Below are 24,167 nucleotides of genomic sequence, written 5' to 3'. Positions count from 1 at the left end.
GTTATTTTACCTTTTAAAAAGTGAACCCTTTGCAGCTTCTCAACCATCTTTTCCAGAGTGTGAAGTTAAGATATTGAGGCTGCTAGAGGTCATAAAGGAATTGCATGAACACCAACAATGTATAAATAAATTGGTAATGGTAGACTGCTATTCCCCTAAATGTGCGTAATACAAATATATATGTGCTACCCAGAGGCCGGCCAGAGTTTTTAAGCCAGGTCAATGGACACAAATCATGGGAATCTCACTCTAGCCAAATCAATGGACACCACATTACAGTCGTCCTTGGCCAACGGGCCAGCAATATAAGCAGATTCAGCAGAACCAGGGGTAGCACTACCACTCTTCACTTGCATATGATTATATTTGATACATTATCCTTTATACTCATTTCTGATGCTTTTGAACTTTTTTGTGAAATGGTGGATTGTGTTTTTTTTGTCGGTGGGGTTATTTTACATTTTTTTAAAAATGTTTTGTGCCAATTTGTGTGCGAGAGGAGAAGGGTTGCACCGAGTCAGCATTTTTATATGTCAACAATTTTTCAAGCATGTCTAAATTATTTTATTGCTGTTCTTCCTTCTTGTATAGGAATTGTCTTTTCATGATACAGTATATATCATGAAGTTCAACATAACTCATTTTTACCTTTTTGCTGCATATCCAGTGGTGTCAGTATTTTTTTGTATTTAATGTATTTGTAATAAAAACTTTGCAGAGGTTTCAACCTCTTCTTCTTGTACTGTTCAAAAGAGATTATTGTATTCTGTTGCTTTCTGCAATAGATTTCAGCTCACCATTTTTGTAGTATTTCTGTAATATATTGCAGATTACCACTCCCTAAATGTGTTATTTTTACTTGGTGATTCTGCCAGCAATGCACTTCCAGTCCTAGGGTGACAATCTTTAATTTCTCTTCTGGATCAGGACAACAGAAACAAGATAGGGCCTCACTACTTTCCTGTTCTCAAAAAGAATAATATAGGGTGTGGTTCTGTAGTTCACAGTTATAACTGATAACAGTCAGCACAGGCAAAAAGATCAGAAAGTTGTTAGTAGTGTTGGTCGAATATCTCACTATTTGATTCGACAGCTATTCGATCGAATAGTGAGAAATTCTCCGGGTGATCAAATGGCGAATTCGAACACCATTGAAGTCAATAGTATGAGAATTCTGTTTTTTTTAAGGGTCTTTTAAGGGCAACCAGATAGCTCTTGCAGCCCTTTACTAGTTGTATGTGTTGTTGGATAGTGTTTCTCTATCCAACAACACATAGTACAGCTCTGCAGCAGCAATTTCTGTTGCAGAGCTGTACTATGTATTCTTGGATAGGGTTTCTCTATCTAAGAATACAGGACACTACAGGTGATGAATGGGGACAAGTCCCGATTCATAACCTGTAGTGCCCAGACATCGTACTGGAACTGCAGAGGTCTGTAGTTCAGTTTCCCACGTGATGTCACAATGGAACTGAACTGCAGATTACCTCTGCAGTTCCACTACGATCTCCGGGCACTATAAGTGATGAATGGGGACGATAGTGCCTGGAGATCCTGCAATGACAGGAGGATTCCCACAGCTGCACAGCCGCAGGAATCATAATGTCATTGTGGGAAAACCTGTAAAAAATAAAAAAAGTTAGTTAAAAAAACACAAACTCTCAATAAATTAGTTTAAAATTATTTATTTTTTTAACTCATTTTTAATTTTTTTTCCCCAAAACTATTACCAAAACTTTAGAAAATTGTTGAGAAAAAAAAAATTGGAAATTTTCTCTCTTCATACAGCAATCTGCGAGTTTTGGGGGAACATACACCTTTTGGGTCTGGCAATTTGCCCCTGTGTGTATAAAATTTAAATAGCAGAGTCATAGTGACTGGCATCTGACAGTTTATGTAGCTACAGAATAACATTACTAACCACCACCATAATAAGCAATGTATGTTTGTTAAGTCAAGAATGCTGTATTTTTCTCTAAACCACAAACAGCAGTTCCCCAGACCTCTGTATTCTAAGAAAATGTCTGGCAATCCAGAATATAATACTGGCCAAATTTATTCTGTCACAGTTTCTCTACATGACAAAAACTTTAGGCCAGTTTATTTATTATAGTAACCCAGCACTAGGTAAAAAGCCCAGAAAAGCATTAAAAACATTTAAATTCTAATAGTCAACCCCAAGATGATCCAACACTAAAGGTTATTTAGGTGCATTTTATTATGTGTGTGCATTGTCCCCCAATTGTACTTATGCGTTGTCATACCCCAGCTGGTATGACAAGTGGACTTTCCAACACACAAGATGGATATGCATATTCCACTGTTGTCACTGTTAGAAATTTGGTCCTGAGTTGCTCAGGCACAGGCATCAGGTATAGGCAAATCATGAATTTGATGGTGGCTCAGGGTTAGCACTAGGACCCAGGTTCAAATCTTGGCTAGGGCATTATCTGCCTGAAGCTTGCAGGTTCTCCCTGTGTTTGCATGGGTTTCCTCCACGTATTCTGATTTCCTCCTACATTCCAAAAACATGCAGTTAGGTTAATTGGCTTCCTCCAAAAATTGACCTTAGACTTTGACCTATAGACATTGTGAAAAGTGTGCCCTCCTGTCCATGGAGACTCTATTCTTTGATTAATTCTTCAGATTTAGGTAGAATCCAATTTTGTCCAAATCGACCAATAATAACTGTTGGAGCTTGGATTTTGGTTATGTGTGCGAAGCAAGATCTATGGTCTTTCAGTGCAGATGCTGTTGGCAAAAAACATGGTAAGTTAAAAATTTACTTTTACCACAAAAGTATTATTTTAGGTATAGATGGAGCTTGATTAGCTGACAAAGCCTCTAGTTTGTATTGGTCTTTTGTTTGTCCTGCTAAAATTCTCAGTTATGCTCCTTTCCACCTTAGTGTTTTGGCTGTTGCCAACTTTTTTGTGTTCCCGCTCCTCCTATTGCCTTCAGCATAATATAATAGATAAAAAAATCAAACAGAGATAAGGATCCCCGCATTATAGCCATAGTAGGTATGCAAACTTAGCAATGGATAGCTATTGAGCACTCAGTGCATGTAAAAAAAAGGACTAAACTTATAATGGTTAATAGCAAAATTGGGTAAGTGATAATTTTACTTCTTGTAGGTGCCATAAACCATGGTTGTGACCTTAGCAGTGGTCATAGTATACCAGATAGGGTGGGGTGTTGGAAAACCCCTTCAAAGGACCTTTGTCATATGTGATGTTAGGTTAAATGTTATTTTGCAATGGCTCAATAGTGCACATGATAATAATGTATACTGAAAGAGTTAAGCAAAAATTTTTGCACGGTTAGAATGAACATGCTCTACAGCATCTGTCAGTGTTGGCTCTGTAACCTTTGTTATCCAACCATTGGGACAGCCTATAGCAGAAAACTTCTTGGAGGGAAAAGCTGTTGAAACCTGTGTCTAGGGTATTGGCGTCCCAGACTGGAACAGACTTTCCTTTCCCTAGCCAGAGAGTGCAATTTTTCCTAGGGAAAAGCATCATGTCTCTAGGGCAGCTGGAAGATTTAAAAAAAAGCTCCAAAATCTTTTACTTTTTATTGTAGTCTGTGTTGCTATTACAACAGATTTACTTCCATGGCTGTATGGTTTTAATTTTTTTGTATTGTTAGGAACCTGTCTTACAGTCTCCACCTCTGTGGAATTAAATTGCTCCGATCTAAGAGAAAAGATTGCTTGACAGTATCAATTTAAAGCCCCGTATTCCTTATATATTAAAAACAACACCTTTTTCAAAGTTGAGACATGTTCCCACAGGTGCCCTTGCAATTTTTGTGCCAATAATATGTTTAGGGCATTTAATTTACCTTAAAAAGTTGCCATTAATACAAATAAAATTGGTGTAAATACACCATACCTACTCACAAATAAGAACTGCTTTTGCACTACTATCTCTATTACTACTATATATCAAGCAAATCGTCTTCTATTGCTTACACAATAAACTGAATTCTCCCTCTCAATAGTATCCAAACAAAGGTCAGATAGTTAACATTTTCCTTATGTTATTCCAGGTTGGCTCAATAAGAATGAGAGAAGCATGTCACAATGCTGGGCAAGGAGTAAGTGCAAATGTAAGTAGGAAGCATGTCTCTTGCATCCCAATGCCCTAGAAGTGAGCAGTGTACAGGTCTAGGTGAACACAGAAGACATCCCAGCATCTGCTTGGTAACACAAACTGTCTGAAAATGTATTTCCTGAAATTACCATGATACTATTACACTATAAGCAATACTCCACCCACAACTATTGCATTTTTTAGGAAACACTGGAGAGATTAACTACCTTATAGTTTTATTTTTTTTAATTTCTTGAGATCTCTTTGCTCAAATTTCTGTGTATGTACACCCTCCATGGTAATTAAGAATGGGCCATGCTGTCCTTGTTGGAATTTTATTTTGTTTTATGCAGAATGTAACAGGAGGAGACAGAACATTTGTTGGTGGGTGGGAAAACCCAAACTTCCAAGGTGGACAAAGCATAGTTGGAAATTAAAGCAGGGAAATTTTGCTCTCGGAGTGTCCTTGACATTCAAGAAGCCATGGTCTGATGCAGAAAGCTTAATACAAAAAATACTTTTGGGTAAACTTAACTTTAAGAAGATTGTGCAGCAAAAGTTACCTTAAATACATTTAAAGTTTCTTATGATTCATTATGTTTTCCACACATAAGGGGGTATTTAGTGTACAATAGAAGTAGAAAATAGTGCAAGTAGAATTTATTTGTTTTAGCAAATGGTATAGCCTTCCAATGAGTTCCCATGGTCACTGGGCTGATAAGTACAGCCCAGTGACCGTGGGAACTTGCAGTCACAGCTTATTGGAGACATGCGAGTGCTTCCAATCAGCTGTGACTCCAGATGAACTCCCAATATAGTTTCTCCATTGAGAGTTCATCTGAGTTCAGTTCCCACAGTCACCAGGCTGATAAGTACAGCCTAGGTATTGTGAGAACCTAGTTATTGTGGTCACAGCTGATTGAAGGCAGGAGAGTGCTTTCAATAAGCTGTGACTCCAGATGGACTTTCAATGGAGTTTCTCCATCAAGTGAATATTGATAAGTACAGCCCGGTGACCATTGGAAACACAGGCTTCCAATCAGCTGTGTGGGGAAAAACGATGTAGCCCGTTGGAGCAGAAATCTATCTTCTGAAGGGACTTAGCATTGTTCAGTAGGATTGTTTCTGCTGGGGTCTGCTGCACCCATCCGTACAGGCTACATGGTACCTTACAGCTCATACATAAAATTTGCAGACTCCCTCTGGTTGCACAAGACTGGCTAGCTTAATCTGTCTCTGGCTATAAACAGTATCGTGGAGTAGCCTATGCTTAGACTTAGTCTAAGGTTGTACCCTCAGAGCATGACCTTGTAAGGTCTTACTGACTACTGGGACCAATTGCCGGCTTTGCCCACAGGTTCTGACTTGAAGGCCTTGATTACCAAACTGGAACCTCTCATGTGGTCAGCCTCAAAAAACATTAGGCAAGTAGTGGGAAGGTGGCCTAATAACCTACTTATGGCCTCACCTAAGGATACACCAACTGGAAAGATACATACCTTTTCATCATTGACCACTGGCTCTTGTGTGATCCTCTATAGGCCGACAAACACAAAATCTCTTTTGTTTTAGTAGTTCTCCTGAAGGTTCTGGTATGACTAGGGGAACCTTTTGGAATTGCGCACTTTCCTACCCAAATAATGGGAAATGTCTTAATCTGTTGCAATGAACTGAGTAGCCTCTTTTGGCACTTTCACAGCACATGTGCTACAGGGTCTATTCTGTGTGTTTGCAGATGTGTTTGTGGAATTTGTGTTTTTCTCTCCTTGTATTCTCCCTATTCCCCCCTTTTTACTTGCTTTCATCCCCTCCCCTTACCTGCCTGCCCCTACCCTTTCCTTCCTCAATGAAAATAGTATATCTGGTGTCTGTGCCATTGTCCGTACAGAAAAGTAGATTTGGGGACGTAGTCCATTTGAAGGAACAGAGGTGCATGTAGTAGGTGGATGTGTAGAAGTGGCCCTGTGCTTATGTTCTTGCAGCTTTGCTGCCTCCTTGGGGCCCTATTACCCAAATAATAATATCCACTGTTATTTTCAGTACCCAAAGACTTCAACAAAAAAAAAAACAAAAGCGGTAAAGTGGGTCCTAATGCTGTTTCTTTTTCCTCCTAGTACAGGGGAATATGTGGAACCACATCTGCATTAATAAATGTTTCTATGTATTCACCCCTCTGTCATGTTTGTATGTCATCCATTTTCTTGCTCTTAAATAAAGAATGTTACAAAAATGTATGTTGTTAGTTTACAACATTAGTGATTCGCTAACTGTATTTTTCTGTACTTGCAAGAAAAAATTAAATTACCTATTAAGGTTATGGTGACAGTTGTTTAAAAGGTGATTTCGTTCTGATTTTGAAGAAATTTCCTTTTTTCCTGTTGTTGATCTGGGAATTAGAAGACAATTGTACACACTGTTAGAGACAAAAAAATTGATAGTGGTCCTAAACATTCCCTACAAAAAAAATAAAAAACTTGACTTTACTCTTATTTTTTAGACTGTCTGGCTTCATGAACCGCCAATAAATTCCTAAAAAGCAATAGATTTTTAAAGAAGGCTGATTAGATGTGCTATGCCCCCATAGCCCTTGAACTCCTTGGCTACTCATTTCAAACAGGTGTCGGAGGGGTTCCGAGCAAACCACTTCTCCTAATTTGCAGTGGGAGGCCACTCTGTGAAAAAGGAAATCCTCTTGAACATGAACCAAAAGTAGCTCAGGGCTAAAGATCACTGACCCACTTAAGCGTCACTTCAAAATTCTTCAGCTGTTCAAATTAAAAATAACAAAAGGATAAAGTAAAAGAAAAGCTGGTCTTGTCTCACATTCAGAGGTATTACTACAAACAATGGGGCCCACCATGAAAACTATAATAGGCCCCCTTAACATTTCTTTTTTCTTGCCCCATGTACTTACTCCTTCAGCCTGAAGGCCTGCTGATATTCACCTTATCTCAGCTCCCAAGACTTTTCATGTGATGTCAAAAAACATGAATTTGGAAGAACCACTGATTTGACTGACACTGGAAGGCTGTCCTGAAAATAAGGACACTACGGAAGGTAAAATACTGCTAATCTACTGTGCTACTCCACATGGAGGGAGCAGCAACTACCAGGGTATCTGGAGGGGGGATCCCGTTGTAGAGATGGAAGGTAGGAAGTCGATGTCCCCTGGTTAAGCGCTCCATTTGGTCACCGGATTATTCTGCAGGTAGCTACACCTGTGCTCACAATGTCTTCTCCCATAGAACAGAAACATGCTTCCCCTTTCATACACATCAATACACACCTTAAGTGCATTAGCAGCTACTGCTCCATCTAATGTATTGCAGAGAAAATGTTGCATTCTGTTTTCATTGATATTTTTAGTGCATTGAAAGCCTGTTCAATAAAAAGGGCTGCCTTATTACAACTCATGTCAATATGTGAAAAAATGTGTGTTACCGCAACATATCGCAGTGCCATGACACAGGTGGCTCGGAGGTTCGCCATTTCTTTAGCCACCTTACCTAGTACCCCCAAGCATCCCCTTCTTCCTAAACCCCACCCCCAATTACAACAGACACCAACATTTTGTTGAAATGGCCATTTCGGCAGTTTTACTGAACTAAAATTTTATTAACATTTAAAGAGGCCAAAACCAACCCTGCAGCCATCCAATCACAATTTCCAAATTATTTTACAGATTTCTTCTTTATTACCCATCAACAGACCCTCACACCAAAAAACGCTCCATCACCATCATCTCACAAATGCTGCCCCCCTCACCCCAGGGACCCCCAGCCATTTGACGCCCCTAAACGAAAAACAGGGCAGACGGAAGAGAAGTTTTCTCACCCCCAAAAAAATTATTTAATACTTTTTGCTAACTCGCCCCTTGAATGGCCCTTTTAATTACCTGCCTCTCCAGGTGATGTCCATCCTGGCTCTCCCCCTATCCTTATTGCATTTGCCATCTCAAGGCCTCACTAGATCTGAATAGGCCTTCAAAGAAGATTACTTTAGTAGTCATACTGTACCTGTTTAAGGCAATAAAGGAAGAAAGAAGTGCCTATCCCAGACAGAGGAAAAAGTCTGAAATTTGGTGTTTTCTTACCTAAAAAAAACATTTGCTTTCGCAGTGCATTGCTCAACTGAAACTGAATCCTCCCCAGAAAGCCAGATCTTATGTCTGTTGGCACTTACACCTTTGGCCACTAAAGACCAATTATGTTGCATAGTTGCCATTCCTGCAAGCTGAAGAAAAGTGCAGTTGGGTTTGCCGGTTTGCATTTCTGCATTTTGTACGTCAATAATGCTGTTTGCATTAGCTTGTATTCTTTATTTATTTCAGCATTCCTTTTCATTCTTCCTGATCTTTTTCTGTTACTTCATCTGCACTGCTCTATAAGTTCTGCATGTCTCATTTACCAACCCCACACTCTCCCCCTTTCTTCTGGCAATGGGACTAGAGATAGGAGTGGCTTGCAGCCAGTATAAAGTCCACATCTATCTGCTCAGTGCAGTAAATTCTCAGTCCCCCTCATTCTTGCTATGGAGAGCAGCACAGTCAAGGCTGGATCATTTCATATTCCTGTGTGCTGAGTGACTGCTACACCAGTCTGCCAGATCTGCCCTCACTCTAATTCACCTCTAACCTTACTGGCCACCACACACAATGCCCAGGCACTGCCACTTTGCTTTAATCCTCATCTCCCTGGCATCTCTAGGAGTTGCAGATGATGCCATACAGTGCCCTCCTTGCTCACAAGAGAAATTAATTCGCTGTCTGGACCCTACTGGGTGCCTGGAACTGGTGAGAGAACCTGGTTGTGGGTGCTGTGCCACCTGTGCCCTCCAGAAAGGGATGCCATGTGGGGTCTACACTGCCCGGTGTGGCTCTGGGCTGCGCTGCTATCCCACCAAGGGTGCCGAAAAGCCCTTGCAGACCCTTATGCATGGGCAGGGGGTCTGCACTGAGATCGGGGAGATAGAAGCAATACAGGGGACTTTTCCGACAGCAGGTGAGATTTTTACCTTCACCCCCCAAAACAAAAAAATGAGAGCTCAACAGTTACTTCTAATTACATTTCCTTAATGCAATCTGATTCTAACATTATGTTTTGAGGAATTTGCAATTTAGTCTCTTCCACTTCAAAGGCAGGAAATGCCTCAAGGATATTACTATACCACAAATTGAATTCTTAACTGTTGTAGCACCAAGCTGCCTATTTCTCAATGTAAAGAAATTCTTTTGTAGGTTTTGTGCTGGATTTAAATGTTTCAAAGTTTAGCACTGCAAAGTTAAGTCCAGATTTCATTTTTCTTTGTGCCAGATCATTAACTTTCTTCCACATCTGCATATACACTTATAGGATGGAGTGACGAGTGGTGTGTGGTGTTAGGAAAATAATGTGTTAAAGAGCAAAGAAAATTACCCACATTTAATGCTCGATTTTCTTGCAATTTACCATGGCGGTAAGCTAACTTTGGAAGGAAAGTGTGAGTGATGTGTGCTTGACAGTTCCAATGAAAACACCTAAAGCATGTTTATATAGAAAAAGCAAATATATCATTTTTGTCTTGTGTAGACAGAATGTAATGACAGACTTGTATAAGGATGAAAATCACACTAGTTATCTAAACTTTTGATAATATTTTCATAATATAATTGAAATACAATTTATTTAAAAAAATGTTCTTATGGGACTATTGTACTATACATACCCGTCTACACAATATAGCTGGCATCTAACATTGTAAGCTTTATAATGCTTGTGGAAGTTCATTTTCCCATAACATTAACCCAACTTTAAACCATGTTTTTCATAATTCTTGTACCACACAAAAAACTTTAAAGGAAACCTATTCTTTTAGCAATATGGTTGTTTGCATTTGTGACATATTTGTTGCTTTATATTCTTTTTGCTTTTACGCTCATTCATATTTTAAGCTACTGACCTGCAACAGGTATGCAGAAGTTAAAAATCAGAATTCTGATATTCATACACATTTTGGGTTTAGGACAGGTATTGAAGCCTTTATATTAGCAAAACTCAGGATGGATGGAGTTATATTTCTCCTCATTTAGTTTTATTGTACATACCAGGTCATGCTGCCTTTCAGAATGCTGGCTGTACATGGAGAAAACATGAAACATTAGATTAAATACTGAACCTAATCTATCAAAAAGTGAGCGTGATCTATATTCTCTATAGCACGGCTGCCCACACTTTTTTGGCTTGCAAGCTACTTCTAAAATGACCAAGTCGAAATGATCTACCAACAATAAAAACGTGGACTTAATAACTCCTGTACACGGTAGAGTTTATTTTGAAAGGCAGGGCTCCGCGATCTACTTACGTTGCCTTTGCCGGTAGATCGCAATCCACCTGTTGGGCACCCCTGCACTATAGGAATAGAAAATACATGTTGATTGGGAATGCCCAATCTTTAGTAAATTGGGTAAGGTGGGTTGTGGGGGCAGGCCATAAATAGGCTTTTAGTTTTGTAGTATATTAAGCAGAACATAACTAGTGGAGGTGGCATTCCAACTGATCAGATTTCTGAATATATCTTATTGATTTCCAGTTGTTTCAGTGGTTGCATTGAAGTGGTAATGAGTGGTTCACAGCAGTAATTAGAGAGACAGTAATCTGAGATACCTGAGCATGCAAATATCTCCTAGTGTATGTCCAGCTTAACTGTTGTTTGTGCACAGATTTAATATAATTTACAAAACAAGGAGAACAATTAAAAGTAGGAGATAATGACAAGATTAATCTACACAAAGTGAGGAACACACCTGCATGGTACTTTGTTTAGGAGTTTCAAGGTATAGATGTTTCTTTGTATAGGAGTTTAAAAGTCGATTTGTTACTTAGTTGTGAGCACTTTACTTATTATAGAAAGTTTAACTGTAAAAGAAAAATGCAAATACAGGTTTTACTAATAACGTCTGCTGGTATTATATAGACATTGTCAAACATAAACAATGGCCCTCTGAGTGAGTAGATTTTCAGTGTACCAAGCACTATAACTAACATCTAGTAAATGGTATAGGTAATAGGGATACACATTTTCCAGTAATTGTTTGCCTTGAAACAAATGATACAATATATAAACAACAAAGGTTAAAATGGCATAGACAAATATGTGGGTAAAAGGATGCAAACCTCTACTGAGATTCATATATTTCATCTTGTATTTGGCTATTCTGTGAGCTCTTTTCTCTTGTAAAAAAGGGTTCTATAGCAAGTAAACTTATACACAGAAATTCACTTCAAAAATATAATTACTGTATTATAAAGTAAACCCCAAGAAACTGACAATTTGCTTTGCTTTGTGTTTTTTATAGTTATTCTTTCTATAATTTTAAAGAATAGTTTTCACCTAGATCCTTTGTTGCAGCTCAGTGCTACTGATTAGGGATGAGAGAGTGAGATTTTTAAACTCGATTGCAGGGCAAATTCGGCTGTTCTCGCTTACCGAAATTGTAAGGGAGAACGGCCAGTGTAAATACGCAAATCGAATGTACCTTAAAAAAAAATAAATAAATAAAAAATAAAAAGTCCCGCGGGCTGTGCTGATCAATGACGCTCAAGTGTCATCAGGATTTTCCTTTCCTCAGCCAATCAGAGAGCACTAGAGGTTTTGAATGGGGAGACTTGTCCCAATTTAACCTCTAGTGCCGGGGATCGCAGACTGACAGGAAAATTGCCAGGGCTGCATTCATTCATGCAGCCCTGGGAATCCTCCTGTGTGCAATCCCCGGGCACTAGAGGTTAATTAACTTCTAGTGCCTGGGGATTGCACACAGGAGGATTCCCAGGGCTGCATAATTTAATGCAGCCCTGGGAATCCTCCTGTAATGATTTCCTGGAACTTCCGATGGGTCTGCGAAATCGGTTCGCCAAAATTTTGTTGACCCATCGGAAGTTCTAGGAAATTTTCTCGAGAATGCTCATCCCTACTACTGATCCACTGTAGACTAATTGCAGTTACTTCCTATCAACAGGCATGGTTTCCTACAATTTCTCAGGGCAAGTTTTGTAATGGTGACAACAGTCGGCTATGTTTGTACCATTTGCTTTGGCATGGCCACTAGTAGACTTTGCTGAAAGTATTCAGGAGAACATTTTGGAGACGTGGTAGGTTCACAACAGCGTTACCAGGTATTAATAAAAGCTGCAGGCTTTAAATGCTAAGGAAAACATTTCTAAAAATTACATTTATAATAAGTTTATTTGAGATTTTAGTGAGTTTTTTGTTCATACCCCCCAGGTTTACCTGCAGACTATACCCAAGTAGCAATATCATTTTCAGCTATTTTCAGAAAATCGTTTTGTGCTTGCTATGTTAGACTATTTATACATGAATTTATCCAAGATTCACACAATTTTTACACAGATTTTACACAATCTTTGGTAGAGAATCAGTTCCTAAAATTTAAACACATATACCTGGAACATTCTCTACCAGAGAAACGTTTTAGTGAATGTCAAACTTTCATTTCCCTCAGATTCTTTTTTGTAATACCTATTATGGTCATTGTATATTTGTTACTTTATCATCGTGATGCTTGTTTCAAACATCTTCTTTATTGGTAAAGAATATTTTTTGAGTTTGCTGGCACCATCCATATAATTACCAGCACCTTGAATCTAAAGCTGGGTACACACTTGCAATAATTGTCATTGGAAACGATCTTTCAATATCCTTTCCAACGACTAAACATGAAGGGGGGAGGGGGAGAATGATGTAGCAGCACCCCGGTGTGCGCTTCCCGTTTTGCTTTCATTGTGACCGTTCGTCGTCCATCGTCCGTGGATCCGCCAGGATGGTCTTTCGGACGATGGATGACAAACGCTGTACACATGCCAGATTCTCATCCGATATCAGCCCTAAGCCGATTATTGGACGAGATCCATTGGACGTGTGTACGTAGTCTAAGTGTGCAGAAGGCTTGCTACCTTTCATGGTATTACTCTGTCTGCTTATTTAAAGTCCTAAGTGAAGTCATTTTCAAACTACAGTTCAAGTGCCTCCTCTTACCCAGTTTTATCAGAATTCACATACTCCAGGGACAATGCTAAGCAGAAGACCAGTTACTGAACATGATAACAGACAGTGGTTTCAAACGTAGTTAAAACTGAAGGAAAATGAAAACAAAACTGTAAAACAGTAAGGGGACTGTATTTGATTCTAGAAAGGAAATTTACAAGTATACAAATAGTAAGCTTGACACAGATATGCTGTAACTATTTCAGTGTACATAAAAAGCTCCATAAACGTGCATAAAGTAAAAGACATAGACTAGCAAGTTTATGAAAAAGTTAACAAATTAAAGATAGTTAAACTTGTCAGGCAACATTTTCATCATGTAGAGAAAGAATTATTGTCCAAAGTGTGCTGTAAAACCAAAAATACTATAAGGAAAATCAAAAAAAAAAAATAATCAAACAATCTAAGCTGTGTGTATGCTGATACTTTAGTACAAGTTGGCTTAAAAAAAGTAATAAGTAATATCAGGTTTTCTTTAACTATTGGATAAACTGTAGTTAAACTGAAGTTTATTTTTTTTTAGCACAGACATGTAACAATTGTGAACATTAAAGCTAGGCACACACATTGTATATTTGTCTCACCAGACAAATGTTTGATATTGTCACAGGTGAAAATCTAGCATATGTAAAAGGGTCCCCTGGTTGCATTTAGTGATCTGTTGTGAAAGGTCACTTAAAGACCAACTGGGATGACCGCTGCAATTTTCTGGGGAAGGATTCAACAGGTGCCTGAACAGCGATTTGTGTACAGCACTCGTTCTAGTGTCTCTAGAAATAATCATTTGACATGTGTACTTGGCCCTATTCCCTGCCTACTCAAGTGATATATAGTAGTTTTGTTCTGATTTCTGGGTTGAGCTTCAATGTGGAGCTAGAATCAAGGTTTGTATACAGTGCGTCAGAGTTAGGTTTAAAAGGGTAAATTAGTCATAAAAGTTTTCTTAGAGCTTGTCAGACCTACTGGGCCTTTAGCACAGTGCCAGGTATTTTTTTCTGGGGCATGGCTTTTAATACATCTGGGGATTGCCCTGAGTGATGGTGCCTCTGCCAATCAGACAGGCACCTAAATGCATAGACGTGTGTCACACAGAGTTCAGGCAACACAATGCTGTTTCTACCTGTGGCTCCAATGCTTGCTAGGACCCCAAGTACCTGCTGTGTTCCAAAGTGCCTCTTGTGACCCCAATGACCTTCTGTGTTCTACTGATTTTGTGTTCCTAATTACTTTTCTACTGATTCACTGCTTACCTACTATATTTGCTTGCTGCCCACTGTTGGCTAGTTCCAAACTTTTTCTGGAAAAAAAAGTATACAATCTGCTGAAATACTCATCTAAAGTGTCATACTCATCATTTCTCGATCTTGCTCTGGGTCCTCTTTCCATGTGAGCGACTGCCTAGTCTTTTGGGTTTTACCTGAACCACTGTCACCACAGCCAATCAGGAGGCTGCTCTCGCCTTTGACTTGTTTCTACGTTTTGGGTAGTCTGTCATTCTAGTACCGTGCTTGGACGGATAATCTGGCCAAATACTTTGGATAGTCTAAGTGTGTCCTTTTCATTTTTTATTATAAACATATCAATATGATATAGGCCAGCTAGAATAGCCTTAGGAAAAAGAGTGCTCATCTGGAGTAGTGGCACTCTGGCTCTTAGTGCTAAATCCTATGAATTGTAGATGCTCCAAGGATGATCCATGCATTCTACAGGCAGATAACCCCCAAGTTCCATGGTGTCAGTGTAAACAGCTTAAATCATGACTCATTTCAAAGTTTGTGCAGTAGACTGGCACACATTTTGCCAGGGCCCTAAATTGTTAAATCATGCATCTAATAGTAAGTGCAGACACCTTTTATGTAGTCACGTTCACGCATATTTAAACGCAACAGGTGTACTTTAAAGTAGAAAGCTGAAACAATGGAGGTATTTCCCTTTTCATAAATATTTCTATACTTTTCACTGTCCATTCTGAAAGTCATGGGCTGTGTTCAGGCTCTGCTTTCTGTCAAGCTGTTCTTTTGGTCTGTTGTATGAATACATTCCTCCAAACCTTACAAATGCTTCTGCCTCATAAACTTGGGATAGCAGCACGTGCAGTCTGTAAATGTCATTGCTTTATGGTGTTTATCTTTTACTTTTTGGTTCTTGTGCCATTTGAATTTGTATCTGGTGATCTGTTTAGTTACATGCATGTGCTAATAAAGGCTGTAAATTTCTAATAGTTTACATTCATGTAATTATCTTTATGTTTACTCCTATTTGGTTATACAGAAAGTTGCAAGCCAAGCACAAACTGATTTTATCCCCCACCATGGTTGTAAGAAGATATTTATGAATGCACATGCTAAAAAAATATATATTAATTGCATAGTTTGATGGGTAGTTGTTGACGTGTGATCGTGAATAATCTATTAGATATGAGCAAAGTTGGAGGCATTTATGAGTAGGTACAGAAGATATTGAGAAAAGGGGACACAAAGGCATGTTTGGTTTTTGATGTTTCATTCCATCATAACCCATGTTTGGCTGACTTATTCCACTGCCAAAGTAGCTAAATTTATTGAGACTTGATCAGCCATGCAAAGTTGACCCATCCACCAATCCTCCAATCTTGCCTTCCATTCCTTCATTTGCCGGTGTAAAATACCCAGTGCTTCTTGGTATAGGTGTACAAATAATCTACTCCGTGATGCAGTAATTGGACCGCAGTAATAACAGGCATATGGGAACTCTGGAAAGGTGAGGATCAGTGGGTCAGGAACGGGGTTGAGGGCTTTTTACAGACACTGTCACTTTACCCCCAATATCCAAAGTGGCAAAGGCAAATTCTATATTAGAATAACACTGCCCCTCACCTTAATGGTACCTTGGTGCAAAAGAAATCCCAGTTACATAGGCATAGCGATACTAGTTAGGTTACCAAGGGTATGAGGGCAATTTCTCTGGTGTATGTTCCAGGGCAAAAGATAAAAGCTGGGCAGTTTGAAGTACACCTTACATGCCAACACGCCAACAGCTTATCTCTAAACTGTAATTTACAGTATATATATGAACTGATTCACCTGCCTAACAATAGGTCTCTGACCTTCTTTTACATTTTATGAACACTGCATGGTCAATGATGAGATTATACCTATAGTTTCCCCTTTGGTAAGGCATGTTGACAGTGATATATTGACTGCTTTTTGTAATGTAGTTGAACCTTGATTTTGCTATGATCCTCCCATGCAGGGAATTTATTGGTAAGGCAGAAATGTGTGCATTTTTCATAGATGTAAAAAATGTAACAAAAACAAAATAGATACCTAGATGTACCTCTTTAGTGTCCCATAAATCTTGGCATCAATCATTTTAAATGTTATCCCAATGGATCTGAATTTTATTGCAGTACAACATACAGATGTGAAACGTGTGCAATGTGGTGTTCTGCCTTGGAAAAAAATATAGGTCCATAAAACTTGCATTTCTGTGCATTTCATCCTAAATGGTACTTGAATTTCAGTATTATATACTATATTGTATTTCTGCTTTGTCTTTATGTGTTTATTTGTCTGTATATGTTGAAAAGTCAGCATGTTATCACGTTCTCTGTGCAGATTTGGCTTTAGAAGATGTTTTACTTCCGCAATATGACACAGTTAGAAAACATTACTCTAAATGTCTGTCTGCATCCTACTGTTAGACATTATTATTTGAAAAGGACATTGTTTTTGAACCTGTGGTAAACCTGCTGGACTAAAAAAATAAATTCTAATGCAAGAGGCATGTTTATTCTTAATGCCATATTGAGGTTACAGGAGCTGATTACTAATGCTCTCTCCCTGTGCTGGGTGTGTTATATCTGCCCTTCTATAGTTTTCTGCAGACACCTTGTAGTTGGAGGACTTGCTGGGCCCTGATGGAAGTTCTGATTTCTGTACAAGCTAGGTAAAGTGAAGCTATCACTGCTACATTTACAATATTTTAGTAATATCTGAGTTTCCAATGACATTTGATGCATAAAAAGTTGATTTATATTGCTAAATGTTTAAGGTGGATGTGTCATTGGACTTTATTTTATAACTGTACCTTTATAAGACTTTTTAAATAGACTTTTATAACACTTTTGGTAATATGACTAGATACCTGAGAGGCATACCATATTCTGGCATTGAGTTGGTTTCTCCTGATTTTTCTTCGCTAAAAAGTTTATGTGGTGGCAGACTCCATAGAAAAAATTATTGCTCTCATCTCTATTGTGATGCATTATTTCCTGTGGCATCTCCTAAAACCTAGGCCATACAACAAAGTATACCTAGGCCATACAGAGTAGTAAAGACACCAAATATTGTTCTAGGCCTGGGACAAATATGTATGGTTAGCATCTGAGGAAGAACATGGCAGAAAACAAATTTTCAAAGCAAATACAAAGGTGTAGGTAACTGTTAAAGAGGAACTATGCTCAAAAATAAAACAAACAACCAAAACACACTTAACCTTTAATCCCGCAGGGCAGTCCGATAACTCCAGGGGATGTCCGGCATCGGGTGCCGCATCGTCTCGGCATCTGACCCAGGGCCAGCACTTCGGGCACCACCATCTTCTTCTTCAGGTTCTTCATCCCACGTCACCTGACCCAGGCGCGAGATCGGGTGAGGTAGGATAAAAAAAAATTTTGCTGATCCCACTGCCCATGCCTGAGATCAGCAAAATTTTCTCTTTGAACAAAAAGGCCCATTCTGTGCCAAAATGGCAAATAGAGGGCAAAGACTTTTCACCAGACCCCTGGTGTCTGATCTTTTTTCCATTACTTACCATCATTTTCCATTTCCTACTATGCCTTGTTATGTACTTTGTTCCCCCTCCCCTGCTCCTCCAACAAATAATGAGTGACTAGTAAGGAAATATTTGGGAAGGCGCATGAGGGGTTAAAGCAGAAGCAAGTAGATGGTTCATTGCAACTTTCTACCTGGCACAGATAGCAGTGAGCAGCACAGCAGCGACTTTAGACTTTCATAAAATTGCACTAAATATTAGGCATTGTATAAATAGGGATAGCTTAGAGGATTGGAAATTATTTACAGATTTGCTGCAGCCCTTGAAGGACCATATCTTTCTCAAACAGGACCTTCGTAACAGACCCCCAGATTGGACCCCTATTGATAGACCCCTTTAGTGACAGACCCCCAGTGCAGACTTCTATAACACACCTTCACAGTGATCATTGAAAAGCAGTAAGTGCATTGATATTTTAATATTATTAATAATAATTTAGGAGGAATTCAGGACAAAAAGTAAATTATTTAAGGTATTTCCCAGGCACTAGTCCCAACAAGAATACAATAAACCTTAAAGTGTTTTTGAACACTAGAAGAGGTTCACTGGAAAATATTCTTCACTTTTACCAAGTATCAATATGGAAGACTCATTACATGAGCTAAATAACTTTACTTTCTTTGACCAGCAAAACATAATACATATCTGGAAGCCAAATAATTGGAAGAAAATGTAATAACACAATTGAAAATGCATTATACTGTTACTTCCTCCAAATATTCCAAAGGATTGTTCAGTTTTAAATTTTTTTATTCATTATTCTGCCATCACTAAGATTTGAGTGATTAGTCTTGGTCCTGGCAAAACCAACAGAATATATCACCGAATGGAAATTAATCGGAAACCTGTGTTAAGGAATTATGGAAACTGACATGGCAGACAGTGAGGACATGCTTAGGTTCTCATTGTCATTTTGATCCCCAAGAACTGGTTTTGAATTCTGTTTGTTGTAGCATATGTTCAGCCCACTAGGAATGTCAGAGAATGTGGTTGAGTTCATTTTCTGCTAAACTGATCACCCCTGCCTTACACTTACTGTAGAGCTAAACTTTCTGGAATTCTTCTTTAGAGTGGACCTTAAACTAAAGTGAAAGGTTTGCTTATTTTATCCAGGCCCATCCCCCTACTTAAACCATCTTTTATCACTAGGTGTAAATCATACCTGTATCACCGGACATGACTTCTCTTTCATTCCGGGTTATCTCTTTTAATAGGTTTTCATGCTTTGCGTTCCATAGCACTGCATTCCTTATCCTTTCGTAGGCATAGGCGTATAAAAGATGGGATTACGATATGCATGACTGTAAATTTGCAGCATAGGAAAACCTTTCATGTTAGGGTAATCAAAATGAAAACTGTCTAAAGTTTAGGACCAAGGTGACAGAACTTAATCATGATGACCAGTATACCATTCAAATAAGGTACTTACAGAATATTTAACTGTCCTCAGCTAATGGATTTACTTCCAAAAGTCATATAAAATGCAGTCACCAAAACTATACTAGTCATATCTATGAATTGGCAATATGATTTGCACTGTTTAGATAAAGCATGTTAGTTTTAGGTCGAAGTTTGCAATCGCAGACTCTAGAACAGGGGTGTCAAACTCAAAATTAAAAACTTAGACAAAGTCGCCGGCCAACCTTGAAATATATTAAAAAACTTGGGGAAATTTTTCCTTCTTTTTAGATAAAAACCTTTTTCATATGGAAACAAAGAGGTTTTGCTTCACATTAAATCTGAAACAAGCTTATAATAGAGAAAGATGCATAAACATTTTTTTTTTAATTTTATTTAAGAAAAAATCCTCTGCCTTTCTCTTTTTGTAGCCTTCTGAGTTGAATTTCAATCGTAACATTTTTGCACAGGCTAAAAATAATAATAATAATATTGTTAGATGAAAATCCAATCATTCAAGTCCATGCCTTGGAGTACCAAGGAAAAGTACCGCTGAGGGGGAATGCTGGAAATGTCAGACGCGGTCAATGCGGAGCTAAATCTTATGAGGCCCGCCGCTAAATTTCGCTCTACATTGAAATAGCGCGCTACTTAATATCCCGGCATTATTTGCGTCTATAAAACAGCCCAATGTGGGGCCATGCATAGGCAGAGAGCCCGCTGGTCTAAAGATGCGAGTGATGCCGGGAATTGTAGTAGCGGCGCTATTTAGCTGCAGTACATATTTAGGATTCCTTTGGGGGCCAAAAAAAGGATGTTGGGGGCCAGATTTGGCCCCCGGGCGAGAGTTTGACACTGCTCTAGAATATCATACCTAAGAGAATTTGGCTGAGTCACATTACTTTTTGGGAGAGGAATGTTTACAATAAACACCCATGTGTATTTTGTAAGATAAAAGAAGCTGAAGTTCAGGGAATTGAGAAGCAAGTCTAGCGATGCTGTGAAATATTTGCAGGGCTGACCTTGACCCTGACAGCCTCCCAAAATCAACATAGGTGAAAGAGTGCTGAGTCTTCTCTAGATTTCCAAGTAAATATTCAGGATAATTTTTAGGAGACTGTGAACTTCATTGTAAAGTAAAAATTCTTACCCAATCGCATACACCACCAGATGCTTGCTATTACCCTGAGACAAAGCCAAAAATGCACATTATGTGCCATTTTCTCCTTTAATTTATATCAGTAATGATGCCTGACCTTCCAATTTCTCATGACCATGCACCAAATACCATACTAATATTTTTGCCTTAGTAGAAGGGTGCAACAGAGTTTACCGAGTCTATCTTCTGCTTAAAAGTTCACTTTAAAACTGACAATTTAATGCAGTGTTAAAAAAAAATTGTATCAATGTAAGCAGTGTAAGCACTTAAATTTAAACTGGTATAAGCCTGGTGACCCTGCTGGCCAAGGGGGGTCTGGAGACCTCCTGCATGAGCATAGTTTGCACCTCCCTATGTCTGCTCCAGTTCCTTATATCATCATTAAAAAATCATTTAACAGAAGTTATGGAGTTATTTCAATTTAAACATACCAACATGTGCAGACTGATTTTTATTAGTAAGCCATCCCAGGGACCTCCAGATCAGGACAATCTCTGTTTTCGGGATTCAAGTCCATGAAGCGTTGGAAAATAAAACTTCTCATGTGGCTACATTTATATTTTTACTATTTAATATTCAAAGTGATAGCTGTGATATATAGCAGGTGTCTACTATGATTTTCTTTTATTTGTGCTCTGTTGTCTAGTATGTGTCTAGACTTTATATGCCTCATATCCTAGCAAAGGCTTAATATATGCGGGGTGATTTTTAAACTCATGACAACACTGGATCCAAATGGAATCTAATGTGAAATCAGCAGATAACCAAGCAAAGGCTCATTTTTAGGTTTCTACCGGGATGTGGATAGATCGGATGTATGATTACTATTGTTATCCTTGGTTTACTAATAGTAGTGTCCATGTAATAAGAGCACTCTTTTTGTCTATAGTCAAGTCTAATGTCAAACATGAGTACCAGGTTTTATGTCCTGAGCAGAATGGTTGGTTGATTTGCCATAGATGTAGTTGAGACTTTTACATCACACAAAGAACTGATTTTGATCTGTGGCCATGATAGGCTTTTTACGAAATTGGGGTCCCTGTGAAATTGTGCAAGCAATAGGTCTACTTCTGCCCGTGCCACGTGATTGTGCTTGATACCCTGCTTTTATAGTTAAGCTGTATTGGGGCATTCTGTTTGACACTTTTGACGATTGCAATCAGGATGCATAACTTCAACTGCAAGGTAATTTGTGTGCATTATAAATATCTAATTTAAATTTTCATATATCAGAGGGAGTGCTGAAACACTTTAGACCCAACCAAGAAGAAAATAACCTAGAGCTCTAAACATACATTCTATTCCACATATTTACCCTGAAGTTAAACACACTTGGCATATCTTTTTATCCTTCATCTATTCTGATGTCTGATCACTGAAATACTGCTTTGATGCTGCTATCAAATTTCTTTTAAATTCATTGGAAATTGGGGAAGATTCAGATGGGCGAAGTCTAGTGAGTTCGGTGAATGGTCTATGCCAGTGGTGCCCCACTCTTTTTAGGCTTGCAAGCTACTTTTAAAATGACCAAGTCAATATGATCTACCAACAATAAAAACTTGGACTTAATAACTGCTGTGCGCGGTAGAGTTTATTTTGAAAGGCAGGGCTCCGCGATCTACTCGTGTTGCATTTGCGATCTACCTGTAGATCACAATCCACCTGATGGCAACCAACACTTTTTCTTTCAATGTCTTTAAAATTGGCACAGCAATTAAAGTAGTATTCTTCATGAACTGATTGGCTTGTCTAAATGTAGTCTCTATCTTTGCTTATTTCACTTGTGGCAGGAAGGATGGCAGAATAAATAATTGTATAAATTTGAAAACGATTATAGGGTAGTAGTGAAAAAGACAGTTCAAATATTTAACACAAACAAAAGTAATAAATGTAATTCTGGGCTGTAAAATACAGCTTTGAACCCATGTGTTTTAGCGGGTAAAAGATAATGGGCCAGTTGAACAGGGTCCTTTGACATCTGTCAACAAAGACTTCCAGAGACTTTGTACCATATACAATAATGAGCTGTGCATGCTGGAGTTTATTATTTAAAATGAACAACATGCTGAGGGAAGTATTGAATAAGGTTAAGACTTAAAATCAAAACACATAGGCAAATATATGTGTATGAAATCCAGGGCAAAATAGTTTGTAATAAAGTGCTGTGTCAGTGGGACATTTCTCAGAATGTTGCTCTTTTAATGACCCTACTTGTGACCTCATGCTAGGACAGTTAAATGTTAACCAGATACAAACACAGTTCAAAGTCAGTGTCCAGAAATACCAGGAACTGCAAAATGTAGCGTGATGGCAGACATCAGCCAGCAGGTCCCATCTTTTTCCAAGCTGATGAGCCAGAGACATGTTGTTCAGTAACAGGCAGCAACCCATCAGATTTACTTTTATTACTCTGGCCTGCAATTCAATTTGTTTGGTAGCTGTCAACTCTGTGTCTTCTCTCTAGTGTAAAGTTCACGTCTTGTGCTGTCTAGTGGCGGATGTAGCCAACAGTAGGCCCCTGTGCAAAACCGACTTGAGACCCCTCTGACAAACTGACTTGGGGCCCCTTTTTGCCCGAGGAGAGTCCGGGATCCTTGTGCAGTAGCACACTTTGCACCTTTCTATGTCCTCATCTGGGGCTGCCAATATTCATACTGTTGGCTAAATTGTCTCCTAGGACTGCTATATTGTATTTGTAGCATAATGATGTCAAGAACATAAAGGTAAATGAATATTGCTAGAATATATATAAATGGGGAGTTAAAATAGGTTAAAACCACAGCCAGCTCTCCCGGGATCAGGAAAAGGTTCATCTTACCACCTATTCTAATACAATGCTAAACATTTTGGATTTATCTTCACTTTTTTTCTAGTAACACAGGTCACCAGTACAAAGAGAGCAGTACATTTAGGGGATGCAGGATCTAACTCGTCAACTGAAGAAAAAGGCACTTTTTCCTTTTATTCCTACACATATACATGCACATACCACAATTACAAAGGCAACATGACATTGTCAAAAATGGTTATGGCAAAACTCATGGCGACATCATATTGACCCATACACTGTTTTAGAAGGTTACATCTTATGACACCACAGGTATTAATTATTACATTGTCTCTTCCAATATACACAAACTTAATCGAGTTTGCTGCATTACCACCACAAAAAGGACCAAAAGACCATCATTTGCTTCTCCATCTGCCAAAGTAAATTAAACTACATGAAATGAAACTAAATCCTAGGAGTTACTATCTTTGTCCAATTGCTACCCTACTACAGCTTAAGGAGCAAAGGATGCCTCGCCATCTTTACTATCCAATTTAGGGGCCTCATAATTTTTTAACAATAAGTCAGTTCACTGTCCTTCAGATCTTAAAGAGGCCAGACTGTAGACAGTGGCAGGAGCAATTGCCCTGTAGTTGATGTCACTGGGAGGAATAGCGTTCCACTAATAGTTTCTTTTCTAAGGGGCAACATTGGTCACTGTAACAAAAAGATTTTTGGTAAATCTAGGGTTATGAGGTAAATGACATGTGGGTCAGCCATTTAGAGATAAGTGAGGCAAATCCAAAAATGCTCCCCATGACTTGGCATTGATGTAACTACCAAGCCCATGACCCCTGAAGTCACAGCAAGGCCCAAAAATGCAGCAGTG

General features: G+C 38.7%; 1 protein-coding gene and 1 long non-coding RNA gene across 2 annotated transcripts in view; one reads left to right on the top strand and one right to left on the bottom strand.

Moving 5' to 3' along the window:
- Positions 1-1,772: 1,772 nt before the first annotated feature.
- LOC140332484 (uncharacterized) lies at positions 1,773-8,459 on the bottom strand. Its single transcript, XR_011921139.1, has 3 exons — positions 8,191-8,459; positions 6,403-6,483; positions 1,773-2,751 (listed from the first exon to the last, which is right to left on the bottom strand). It is a non-coding gene; the product is annotated as an uncharacterized lncRNA (long non-coding RNA).
- A 140-nt stretch (positions 8,460-8,599) lies between these two features.
- IGFBP4 (insulin like growth factor binding protein 4) overlaps positions 8,600-24,167 on the top strand; it is a 40,768-nt gene continuing 25,200 nt past the window's right edge. The window contains exon 1 of the mRNA XM_072414807.1: positions 8,600-9,097. Coding sequence (XP_072270908.1) covers positions 8,752-9,097 — 346 coding nt within the window. The 5' untranslated portion in view covers positions 8,600-8,751. The remainder of the gene's footprint in view (positions 9,098-24,167) is intronic.

The sequence above is a fragment of the Pyxicephalus adspersus genome, chromosome 6 (genome assembly GCF_032062135.1).
Source record: "Pyxicephalus adspersus chromosome 6, UCB_Pads_2.0, whole genome shotgun sequence".
Lineage (NCBI taxonomy): Eukaryota > Metazoa > Chordata > Amphibia > Anura > Pyxicephalidae > Pyxicephalus > Pyxicephalus adspersus.
Note: the sequence above shows the minus strand (reverse complement) of the source record. Positions and strands in the feature narration are given on the sequence as shown.